Raw genomic sequence first — 13,262 nt, 5'->3', positions numbered from 1 at the left:
GCAAATGCAAGAAGAAGTCAAACATAATTAAGTAGTGATCAGAGCTAACTTTATTTAGTAGATGAATACAGTACTTAGATTTTGAATCCATAAGTAACAGATCTAGGGTATGACTATAACAATGAATCGGGTCATTACCAATCTGGCAAAACCTTACTGACTTTAACTGCTGACTAAAACATTTGCTAATAATATTAGTTTCCACATCAATGTGAATATTAAAATCTCATCAACACTACATGATCATAATTCATAGCTAATTCAGATAAGAGGCTCCCAAATTTAGTCATTAACAAAGAGTACGGCCCTGGTGATCTGTAAATTAGTACTACAATTCTGCTGGAATCGGCTTTAATATCTAAAAAGTCTAAATTAGCATAAACCACCCTAATTTGGGATGTTCGTAAGAAATGTGATTTACATTATGAGGTAGAACTTTATAATAAACAAGAATTGTTGCATCCAATTTTTGAAATAATAAAATATGTACTTCAACTTAAACGTTTAAAGCCTAAATATTCTCGACTGTAATAGATGTTTGTCATTTTACACCCTCTGATAGAGGCCCCTAGAGGGACAGATCCACATTAAAGGATCAAAAATCAAAAATAACATATTCATAATCACTGACCAATCAATAGTCTAAAACATAACATGTTTATGTTTGAAATTTAGCATTTGTAAATTCTGGGAGTGGCTCTTAGAGATCTAGGACCATCAGTAAAGAATCAAATGTCCACCTTAATAAAAGGATAAGTGTCTGTGTGTCCATCTGGTTACTATATCTTTGTCATTCCAACAGATGGCGTATCACAAACATTAACAATGCTTTTACAAATCCCACACCAAATGGCACATAACAGAGACAGGTGCATTGCATGGTGCAAGGCAAACATTAATAGTTTGATTACTTAGATTTCAACCCATCTGAAACAGGCAGCACAGCTAAACACAAATATTGCCATATTCATAATCCGCAACCTCAAGTTAGCATAAAATGACATTCCACATGCCTGTATTACCAATCCAACATTTCTTGGAAGTTTTGCGAAAGGGGAACGCCATAAGCGTGTGATCTCCTTACGTCAGCTGATGTGGCCTTCACATCTTCTAGCCCTTCAGATCGTTTCTGCTGAAGCCACCTATTGGTTTACTCGATCATAAGGGTGTAATTGTCTGCACAAAGTATGGTCCAGAAATGGCCTAAAAATGAAGGTGTGTTGGGTGTAAAGGACCAAAATACTTGATGTGATGTCATATTTGGGGGTGTCCTTGTACTAAAGTGATTTTAAAGCCTTTAAAAGTAATTCTTATGTCTCAACAGATGCAAATTCTCCTAAGTTACAATGCAACAATATAGTATCTTCAGTTGCTCCATTTATGAAATGTTCAAAGACTGACAGCGCCCAATTTATGTAAAAGAGATTGGTAGGATTCAAAGGAAGAGTATCTGGAGGCCACAGAAATTACTAAAAATGACAATAACTTTGTGTTAATGTTGTTGACTAAAACAAGGCCTCGTAGGGTTTACCCTCCTACTAATTATTCTTTGACAAATCACAAATCAATTTGGGGAAAGAAACCCAGGAGACATTCTTGGAATCCCTAATATGTGTGAATGCAATTTTGTCATTTTTACTGATGGAAATTCACTTTGCAAATAAAATTTAATGAACAAATGAAATCCAGTACAATAAACATCACACAGAGGATGCAGAGTATCAAAAGTTAGTACTAATTTACAATGATCCACAACAAAGCTTGACGTTTAATAGTAAAAAAAAAAGAAGAAAACATGTTTTGGCCAGAGTGTGACTTTCTACGTATTTGAAAGGTGAGTGCAGTTTAAGGCTGTGATTACCAAAATACTGCAAATGCAATGTCAAGTCTTTCAAAGTCCTAAATGTGCAAGACGGGTTTTGTAAAGTTCTGAGTGGTGGTCTTCCTGTTGCTGGTATAAAATTTAAAAATGTAACCTTTAAAAGCTTGAATGTTTAGAATTTACTCAGAGCCTAATCAGCTCTTAAGACTAATAAGTGCAAGTTGTCCACAAAGTTTCATAATAACAATCCATTCGGCCTCCAGTATCAGTACCCACAACTTTTTACCATTAGTAGAAATCTTTCTAAAAATGCTCAGAACATGCTGTGGATACATGAACATTTTCTCTTTTTTCATTAAAACAATACTTCCTTCTTATATGAAAAATGAGCAAAGTAAAAAGTTATTTGAAAATCATAAATTACAGAAAAAAATCTGTGTGTGCCAGAGCCATAGCTAATGTTAATTTGCTTAGATTGCTCATGGATGAAACAGCTGTAATGTACTGTACATGAGTGCAGCCGGACAGAGCCAGTTGCACTGTACGCAGCCATTAAAGGGACATTGATCTGCATTCACTAAATGTTGTGATTAAAAATAACTGCACTTAAAAGGCACCCTTGGTTGGTGCCTACAAATATCTCCAATGAATGGATTTCTTTACATAAAACTTACGTTTGAGGAAGATGGCCAGCGTTAACTTTTTTTTGTTTAACAATCAAAACATTGCGACAAAAAAATCTGGAATTACTGGAAATCTGCTGCAATTACGCAAAATATAGGAATGTAAAAGAAAAGAACCACTGATTGTATTATCACATTTATCCATATGGACTATGGTATATACCAGGGGTCCTCAATCACGGTCCTGGAGAGCCGCAGTGGCTGCAGGTTTTTGCTCCAACCCAGTTGCTTAATAAAAAGCACTTATTGCTAAAGTAACACTTCTGCTTCACTTTAGTGATTTTGAGCCCTTATTGCTTAATTTTGTCTTAAACAGCTATTTTAATTGCTCCTTATTATCAATAACATGCAAATGACAAGAGAGAGCAGCATTTCTCCATTTAGCTTATTTACATTTACACCTGTGTGTATTTATCTGCACTATTGGGTTTAATTAAATACTTGGAAGAAAAATGAAGAGAAAAAAGTGAAGGACTGAGAATTACTCGTCCATTTTAGCCTTCAAATCATTTGCATGATAGAAAGGGAAAGAAAATCTAGGATATGAGAATGACCTGACATAGCACAGTTAATTTAATTTCATAGCTTGTTAGTGCTTTATTGGCAAGAATTGCTTTCTAATTAAGCAACCAGGTCAGAACAAAAAACTGCAGCCATTGCGGCTCTCCAGGACTGGGATTGAGGACCCCTGGTATATACTGTGGATTCAAAAAGTTTGTAGATTGTATTTTAAATAAATATGTTTATCATTTTTGCTCATCAACCTATACTCAATATGACAAAGTGAAAACATAATTTCAGAAAGGGTTTTAATAAAAACAAATTATGAAATATCAAATACTGCAATCTCATATTCATATAAATATTCAAACCCTTTGCTGTGGCACTCCAAGTTGTGGTTGAGACGTGTCAAGAACTTGATTGGGATCCACCTGTGGCAAATTTAATTGATTGGACATCGTTTAGAAAGGCACACACCTGTGTATTGACGATCCCACAATTCACACTGCGTGTTAGGACAAAATCCAAGTCACGAAGTCCAAGGAAATCTCTGTAGACCTGCACAATAAAATTGTGGTGAGACATAGATCAGGGCAATGGTGTAAAAGCATTTGTAAAGCTTCATGCATTTGCAGGAGCTCAGTGGCCTCAATAATTGTGAAATGGAAGAAGTTAACCAGCCAAACTGAATAACCAGGCCTGAAGGGTCAGGGAGGTGACCAAGAACCCAATGGTTACTCTAATAGAGATTTAGAAGTCCTCTGTCTTGGGTGAACCTGTCAAGAGGATGACATTCTCAGCAACACTCCATAAATTTAGGCACTTAATGTAAGAGTGGTTAGATAGAAGCAAATCTTCAGTGACTCTGAAAACATAAGTAGATAACTCTCTGTTATGATGACTCGAAAATTGATTTGGGCAGAACTTCAAGGACCATGTTTGAGGAAGATCAGGCACTGCTCTTCGCCTGCCTAATACCATCCTCCGATTGAAGCATGGTGGAGGCAGCATCATGTTATGGGGGTGCTTCTCAGTGGCAGTGAGACAGGTCAGTATTTAGGCAAGGATAAATGTGGCCAAATACAGAGAATCCCTTGAAGAACACCTGTTTCAAGGTGCACTGGTGACAATTCATCTACCACCATGACAATAAAGTGAAGCACATAGCCAAGATAAGACGTGAGTGGCTTGGGGACAAGTCAGTGTCCTTCAGTGACCCAGCCAAAGCCCAGACTTAAACCTCACAAGACATCAGTGGAGAGACCTGAAGATGGCAGTTCACTGACAATACCCATCCAATCTAATGAAGGTTGAGAAGTTCTGCCAGGAGAAATGGGATAAACTACTGAAATCCAGCTTACCGAAGAAGACTCGAAGCAACATTTGCTACCAAAGGGGCTTCTATAATTAAATGATTTGAAGGTCTCAATTCTTATATGAATGAGAAATTTCAATTTTTAATAAATTTTCAAACCTTCCTGAAACCATGTCTTCACTTTGATATTATGGGTTATTAAGTGCAGACCGATAGGCAAAAGTGGGAAATCTATTAAAGTAAAATTCAATCCACAGCACAATAAAGTGTGCAGAAGGTGAAAGGGGTCGGAATATTTTGTGGCGCAACTGTACCTCTAAAGCGAATGATCTTAATAAACTGTGTATGGTAAACTGATTTAAAGCAATCAACACTGAGTACCAGCAGACTATTGAAAAGTGATCAGAAAGGTTTCCAAATTTTAAATCATAAAAGACTATTCAATTGTAAATTAGTACTCATCACCATATATAAGGAATTAAATGTGCTTTATATATATTATGGCTCCAGCAGACCCCCGTGACCCTGTGTTCGGATTTAACGGGTTGGAAAATGGATGGATGGATGATAGGAAAGCTTATTTTCCAGTACTAAAATATATATAGCAGTATTTAATTAGTACAACTATTTGATAAAATCAAAAGTAAAAAAAGATCAAGGTAATAATGTGAAAAAATCATACGCTATAAGTTATGGGCTGGGTGAAGAGCTTCCAAACATGCACAGATGTGTTCACTGGGTTCATGTTTAAACCACAAAAAGTGAAAAGCCATGGGGACCACCAAGTGTGTCACCTAGTCTCCTAAAAGAAATGCTAGCACCCTTCATGTATAGCCAGACACCTCAGCTGTGAGACTAATGGATTATTGTGATGAGCACAGAGCACCTTAAAATCCTTACTTGAATGTGGTAATCAAAATGCAAAAAACTTCCACTCTCCATCACTGTGAATATTACTACAATTGTCATAACTCATAACAGATAGATACAATATTATTTAGGATTATATTACAGATGCTAAGTCTATACATAAATGTATATGTAATAACACAAGTGGCCAGAAAAATCCGATTGGCACCCTGCAACTTGGAAAACTACAGTTGGTCTGAGGGCTGCAAAATAAACATCAGAAAAAGAGCCTACAAAGTTAACGGAGCTATCAAATTCTTTAGTGAGGTGAAAAACTGCAGCACTCTTCACGTTTTACAGTATGGAATCTTTATTTTAACTTACTCTCATTTTTCTGTAAGTGATGCCAAGGAATGTTTAGTTTTCTTCTGTCTTGTTACATTGTTTCAGTTTGGGAAAACCTCTGCGAGGCCAACCCTGCAGCATACCTGTGGCAAGCCAAACTGACAGTCGGCCGAGAGAGAGGTCTTCTGATACTCGTATGGCAGGGTTCTTCTCACAGAAGGTTTGTCATTTAGCAATCCCTGCTTAGGATTTTGATCAGATCAACATCATTTTAATACGTTTTTTTACTTAAAGTTCCATAGAAAGCAAACAGTAATGTTAAATATTCACTTAAACATAAACTGTGGTATATTGTGCTTAGTTGTTTGTTAGTGATTACTGACTGTCACTTTAAAGCTTCTAGTTAAACCCACCCATTACTGGACAGCACTTCATTTATTACATGTTTGCTGGCACTGGTGCTGGGCGATATGACGATATATATCGTGGGGACGATAGAAAAGTGTCTATCGTCCTATTTCTCTTCTATCGTTTCTAACCTAATTTTATCAATTACTAAAGAAAATATTGCATTAAATAGGCTATGACAAATGAATGATAATGTCTTGTCGCTATGCAATGCATACTCTACCCTTTATATAAGTGATAATCAAGAATAAAAATGAACTTTTTCGCAAAGAAACTCCATCTTGTGGTTTTGTGACAGTTCAGTTAAATGTCACTTCAAAATAAAGTTGCAAAAAAAAGTATGCAATGATATTTTTGTCAAACTTTTCAGAGAATAACTGGAAACGTACTTTATTGTGGGTGGTATATCGTGATATAAAATAATCCATATCGTGATATATGATTTTTCCATATCGCCCAGCACTAGCTGGCACTATCAGGAACAAGGCTGGAAACAGTTCTCAATGGGATGTCATTACTAAAAAAACAAAGACTTACAAAAAGACAAGGCCTGAAAACAAACATATTTTCATTTTCCAGACACTTAATGTAATAGCAGCATACTAATCACTCTTGGCATGAATCTTTAAAAACAAAAATACGACAAAAAAAGCAGAAAATAAAACAGTTCAAAACAGTTTATTTTATTTATTTTTTCCAGACAAACACATTGATTTCTGGACCACAGTAGAGGATGGAAACCTTTCACAACATTTTTTAATTATTTTTTGAAAATACAAATATAAAATTATACTTTCCACGTTTGTGATGTGAGAGACCCCCATCCACATAAGTTTATTTTACAACAGGGCTCAAGAAAGCCCTACACAAAGACCTGAAGGATGCTATCAGTCAGTCCTCAAGTTGAAAGTCTGTTAACATTAAAAGTGGGCGAGTGCTAGGCCTCCATATTAATGGCTCCTTCTACAAACGCCTGAGAGCTAGGCTTTAGTAGTTGCCCTTAACAGGCTTGTGACTGCTAGGCCAATGCAAGAACCAGTTCCCCCTAACAGCTGTGTGACTGCTTGGTTTTTGCATTAACTGCTGGCCTTCGATGCACAACTTTTCCTCACCGGCACCCGGAGTACAATTTCTCGAACAAGAGGCTTGTGAGACCTAAGCTACGCCTCTGTGTGAACGTGTTAGTGCCAGGGCTCTGCACTAACAGCTCACAGTAACAGGTATGTGAGTGTTAACATAGTAATGTACTAACAGAAACCTGCCACAGTACTGCCAGGGCTAAGCATTCAAACTAATGGCTCGAGCTAAGTGATGTTAGCGCCAACCCTCTGCGTTACTGAGCCAAACTAAAAATGTTACAATGTCGATATTAATGTCTACGACTAAAGGAACTGAAAGGTATAGTAGACCTGTGCATTGACAGCTCTCTTTGCACAAAGAGTGGATGCTTGGCGTTTGCAGCAACCACTGCCATTAAATGGATTGGGAGTCTTACAGTAGTGGATCTTTACAGCAACAGAACTGAGTCACATTGTCACTTGTGAATATGAATGCTAGGCCCTTGCAGAAAAGGCTTCCACTAACTAGGCTGTGGACATGAAGACTTTTGCAGTAACGGCTCCCACACTGGGACATAAAGGCTACAGCTCTGTGTTGACAGCTCCCAGGGTTGTGCATGACAGGCCTCTGTGTTAACAGCTCCCTCTAACAGGTTGTTTATCCTAGGCATTTGCGGTGAGAGCTCCCACTAAGAGAAGCTCAAAGGAAATTCGGCTGGTAACAGTCAGTTTCAATTTTAATTTGTACTCTTCAATCAGATTACATCATTATACACCTTTGATGTGTTTATGTAATAAAAGCGGCAAGCTATAAACAACATCCTTGAAGATTGAATCAAGTTTAGGAGAAAATGCATGGTGTGTGAAGATGCTGAAACCCAGAAACCATGATTTAAGCCATCTGGTTTTAAAAAAAAAAAAGTTTTTTGGATAATTTACCATGTCTTTGTCAGCATCCCACAGCTTTTAGTGTTGAGCTATGCAAGAAGACATATATATACTTAGATATATCTGTGTACTGTTTAAAAACTAAAAAGCATATTATACTAAAAACAAAAGTTCCTACGGTCAGTATTTACCAGCGGTAAATGCTAAGTGCTCAGTATTCCCAGTGAGAGTAGTTGTCAAGATGTTTTGGCTGCATGAATAGTTACATTTCAAGTATTGTCAAGCGAACTGTGTTGCGAGTTTGGGTACCAGTCTGTACATACGTACACACTCAGAACTGGATGTTGAGACATGTGGTTTACGCTCTGATTTTTCACTCCTTTGCCACTGCTTGATAGCTTGATCTCTGCCTAGCACTTGCCATGTGATTCAAGTTTCAATGGATACCATAAGTCCACTCTACAATAAAAACAGAACACCTTTCAGGTCAGTATATTATCAACAATTATCCAATGAAATAACTAGTCTAGCAAGATGTATAACATTCATCAGCTGTAAACTGCTGTACAATGAAAAATAAAAATTACAGCAAAAGAGCCATGCTACCTTAAAGTCCAAGCTACAGTTATAAATCAATAAAAGTTATGACCTATTTAAAGATGCACCAGTCTTTATTTTAATCAAAAACAAAGTGAGTTTGCAGCACCTAATACAGATCATTGGCAATTTGAGGAATTTCGGCAGAATTTATAACTATGTGCACCAGACCTGTAGCCCCTGTTCCAAACTAGTGACAAATTTCCAGTATAAAAGTAGAATTTGTCTCTTGTCCTGTCCAGCACCAGGCTAGACACTGATCAAATGACCAAAGAACTGGACACATTAACAAAGAGGTCTGATCAGCAGCACGATCCAAATAACCGGTAAACTGGGGCACCTTATCAGGGACAGTCTGAGCCAAAGGATTCAGTCAAACAGACCGCATTAAAACAGAGACATTAGCACTACAGGTGTGGCCAGCCCATAGGTTAAGATCAGTTGTGCTTTGGCCACTCTGGCCAAAAATATCTAAAATGAATTTTGTCCTCAAAAGGAGATGACCCTTGTAAGAGAGTCTGCAAAGCACCCCTGTCCCTTATATTGCACATCCCAGAGTCAGAGGAGTGAAAAGATTAGAGACAGAAGTTTGATTAAAATGAAGATTCCAGAGCCATCAAGTACAAAAATAAGAATGATTTTACATGAGTGGGAACTAAATTACTCCTTAATCTAGGCAGACATATTTAAAAAAACATATCAGTATCCAAAAATAGTTGTGCCGTGGGGATTTCTTATTTAAGTGTATAAACATCAAAACATTACACATTTTTATCAACTTTGTTAGAACTTTCTAAAAAAATATGATTTTTCACGTAATAAAATCATTTTTTTCATAATTATAGCTTGCGTCCCTCTTAAAAAATAATTAAAAATAAAACAGTTTTGCATATCTAGCATTAGCATTTAAGGTAGTATGGCATACCCCCTTTATAAACATTCAAGGGCGGGGACCCAATTAATGCCTTTTTTTTTTAAATTCGGTCTTACAGCATTTTTTTGTATTTCTTCTTGAGAGCTTTGGTTAGTTGAAACCATGCGAGATCAGAAAAAAAAAAAGAAGAAGAAAGAAAAAAGACAATTGCCATTAAAAGTACTGATAGCAATTATTAATGATACTTCAATAATTATTAAGAGAAAGTTCTATCCTTACTGGTCCTAAATCTGCTACATACTACATCTGTCTCTTAATCGTACTTACATAACACCTACTACTATTTGCTAAAAGACAGAGAGTGAAAGAGACAGACAGAGAGAGAAGGAGAAAGAGAGAGAAACGACAGACAAAATAGAAAGAGCTGGGGAGGGAGGACAGGAAGTCATGGAGGGCATGATGAGGTCAGGGCAGAAAGACCACTACATTATCATCAAGACTGCACAGTATTACAAGAGGTCTTGTTTTCCCTCTTAAACACACTACTGAATTACATTAATGATCAACAAAAGATTATTGAGGCGACAGGGAATGGAAAGAGAGAAATTGATGCAGGTACAGTACATTATTATTATAATTGTCAACAACCACAAAAATATTAATAAAAATCCCCTGATTCAGAAAAAGTGAAATTGCTCAAGGGAACAGTTTTTTTTTTTTTTTATAGTTATAACATTATTAGTTAATTATTACTTGATCAAGTCTTCATACTTTATTTTTAAAAAGCATCCAGCATTTTGCCCTACTCTGTTGTTCCAAATAAAAAAAACAAAAAAACAAAAAAGAAAACCATAATAAAAACGCCCCATCAATTACATCAGTCTCTTCTCGTCTTTCCAGAGCTGTACATTTTTTTTTTAAACCCTATGATTTAAATGACCATTTGTGTAACCACAAGTTAATTTCATTCTATAAAAAAGTAAATAAAGCAGCTAGGAGTGCAGCAGATCTGTTAACAACATCGCATTCAGTGTCTCGTAGGTTGTACCTAAAATACCAACATTTAGAAACATTTGAAAAATATTAAAACGTGGCATATTGTATTCAAACAATTTCCAGATGTCTTTAGTATCGTATCTTAATGCCACCTTCTGAAATGTACATCTGTTTGCTTCTGCAGCTGTGTTTACTTATTGATATATTTATATATATATGTATATTTATATATAAAAATTAAATGAAATTAAAAATATCCTTCATATTTTACCCCCCAGTGAAGACCATTTTAAACAGCCAACTTTAAACAATGTGCAAATAAGAAACCAGTTCTTCCCTACCAGGTCACAGTGCAATGATGTTTGTTTTTTTTATTTTATTTATTCCTTACTCTTGACTCCGTACATCTACAATAAATTACTCTTTCATTGTTTCTATGGTGAACTCACAGCACTGAGGTATTTGTATAAAAATGTTCGCATTCCTTACTCGCTCAGAAGAGGACTCTTTATGGATAGAGTTAAACAGGGTTTACGTATTGCCTTAACTATGCTGAAAACAGGTTTTGTGTCTCTCGGTGTATGACTACGTTACAAAGCAACCAACTGGGAAAACAATCAACATGTAAAAGCTTTTGTGGATGCATGGACCATCAGAATGCTCCAAAAGAAAGCTAAGAAGCAAAATGTTAAAAATAAACCCAAGTTATATTACTCTGTGGTTGTAGCTTGCAGTTTACAGACAAGAAAATGGGATTTTGTTTAAGGAAACATCAGCTGTGGAGTACTGGTAAGCCGATGAGGCGAGAGATCTGCTGGTATGACGCTAGTACAGTTGTGTGGCCTAAAGTATTTACAGAGCAAACAAACAAACAGTGATTCTCCTGTTGAGTTCTTCAGCAGTCAGTTGAAGGCCTCGGAGTCAGGAGTGTAGCTCCAGCTCCACTCGTGCTCAGCAGCCTTCAATGTACCACCGTCACAAAAATATGTAGTATCTCTCTTTGTAGTTTATATGCAGTAACAGGAATATTTACAATATTTTAAAACTTAATTCACAATTTTCAAAAGAAAAAGCATTTATAATATCACCTCTTATTCAACAACAAAAACAACACTTATAGAAAAAAGGACCATGAAAATATTGTAGTCCTCTCCTTATTGCCCAAAATAGATACTGTAAATATGGTTAACAACGAGACATCACAAAAAACAGCCACTAAGGTTAGTGAGTTGGCTACCTTCTCACCATTTTCACTTGAAATGCCCAGCTGCTCTGTCTCTTTATCAGTGTGTGTTTGTGCAGTGAATTACTGGTACCAAAGTTCAAATAAAAATGTAATCATTATAAATACATGAAGTCTAACAAAAAAGGAAAAGAAGCTTAAGATGGACACATTGTCATAAAAGTATAATTGACATACACATAATGTAACATTAAAAGCTGAAGTAGAAGACACCAACTACTTCGGTAACCAAGGGAAAAGCATTTCGATTCAAATGTTTCAAATGAACAAAAAAAAAAAAAATTAATCAAGAGACAGAAGTTACTTAGTTAGAAAAAAAACAATAATGTTTTAAAAGCCAGGTTTATAACAATATAGTACAGTAGATTTCATGAGATGATTGTGACACCATTCCTGCAGCTTGCCACCTCTGCATCCATCTTCATGGTGATGCTGTAGTGCGTGAATGTTGATGACATCACCCGTGTACTGAACTAGTTAGAAGCTTCGGCCCATCTTGCCAGGACCTCCAGATATACTCTGTGGAGTCAAGCAGGAAAAATGAGAAGACTATTATTTGTAAAGCATCTTTATGTTTTTGTCAATGCAACACAACAGGTCTCAAAGGAAGTCTTATATGTGCAGACAGGTGAACATTACAGCCAAACTGCTGCTGTTTCCTGTATGTCCACAGGGCAAAGTAACTAAACAGACAGGGAGATGCATGGTTAAGTGCATAAAGCCAAAACAGACAAAGAGTGTGCTGCAGTGGCTAAAGCACTCCGACTTGAAACTGCAATTCTGTTCTCTGACTCTTTGGGATGGATGCCCTAAGCAAGTCACTTAACAACAAAAAAGAAAAAATGTAAATAACTGTTAGCTGCCTTGGGTAAAAAGTGTTAGCCAAATATGGAAAAATAAATAAAACAATCTACATATGTACTCTAGAGCAGACAATAGTGTAGAGTATTCAATGCTTAAGCAGATAAATAAATGATTCATTAAATAAATTCAAAAAAGACAAAAAGTCAAACACCCATAGTGAGTGACAGCTGCGAATCGGACATTTCAGGGCTGTAACCAATGTCATTACCTGCAGAGCAGATTTTCTACATTCACATTGAATTTGTGGTGTGTGACTAAATCTACAAGGTCTGATCCACACCCTAACCTCCAAGTAACACTGCCGGCCTAAAACAGATCATGGAATGAACACATGAAAGGGATACGGGAAAAAAAATTAAGCAAACAATTAAGATGCTTTTAGAACTTTATTTCCACCAGTTCTGGTGTTATGAAACCAAGCTCCTTTTACATCATATGAAAGGTTACCTGATTGATTTTGCTGTGTTAACTGGGTTTTTTTTTATTTTCACTTTGCTCAAAATGTAAGCTCTAGTAAAGTGACTTTCCTCACGGTAATCTATAAGGAGCTTTTGTGAGATCATAAAAATTGAGTTTGTGGAGCTTTCAACTACGGATATTCTCAGTTCAATCACTTGAAGTAAACAGGGAGAGTCTTACATGACAGTTATTGGGCACTGGTGTGTTAAAAGATTAAAAGATGTCACACTTTTACTCGTAAGTGTTGTTTTGGTCTTCGTCTGGATAATGCACATTGAGATTACTTTGTTAATCTGAAATGCATTTTTGAAATCACAACAGAAAACAGCAAAAATTATACAGTACTGTGTGAATTGCTGC

At 36.4% G+C, this 13,262-nt stretch overlaps 1 protein-coding gene across 9 annotated transcripts in view; it reads right to left on the bottom strand.

Annotated features, from left to right (window-relative positions):
• Nucleotides 1-6,590: 6,590 nt before the first annotated feature.
• msi2b (musashi RNA-binding protein 2b) overlaps nt 6,591-13,262 on the bottom strand; it is a 624,668-nt gene continuing 617,996 nt past the window's right edge. For all 9 annotated transcript variants that reach the window (XM_039756674.1, XM_039756673.1, XM_039756675.1 and 6 more), the window contains one exon: nt 6,591-12,098. Coding sequence is in view for 1 of the 9 variants with exons in the window: in XM_039756675.1 (XP_039612609.1) it covers nt 12,057-12,098 (42 nt within the window). In the remaining 8 variants the exon portion in view is untranslated. The remainder of the gene's footprint in view (nt 12,099-13,262) is intronic.

The sequence above is a fragment of the Polypterus senegalus genome, chromosome 6, assembly GCF_016835505.1.
Source record: "Polypterus senegalus isolate Bchr_013 chromosome 6, ASM1683550v1, whole genome shotgun sequence".
Lineage (NCBI taxonomy): Eukaryota > Metazoa > Chordata > Cladistia > Polypteriformes > Polypteridae > Polypterus > Polypterus senegalus.
This window is presented reverse-complemented; position numbering and strand designations above follow the sequence as displayed.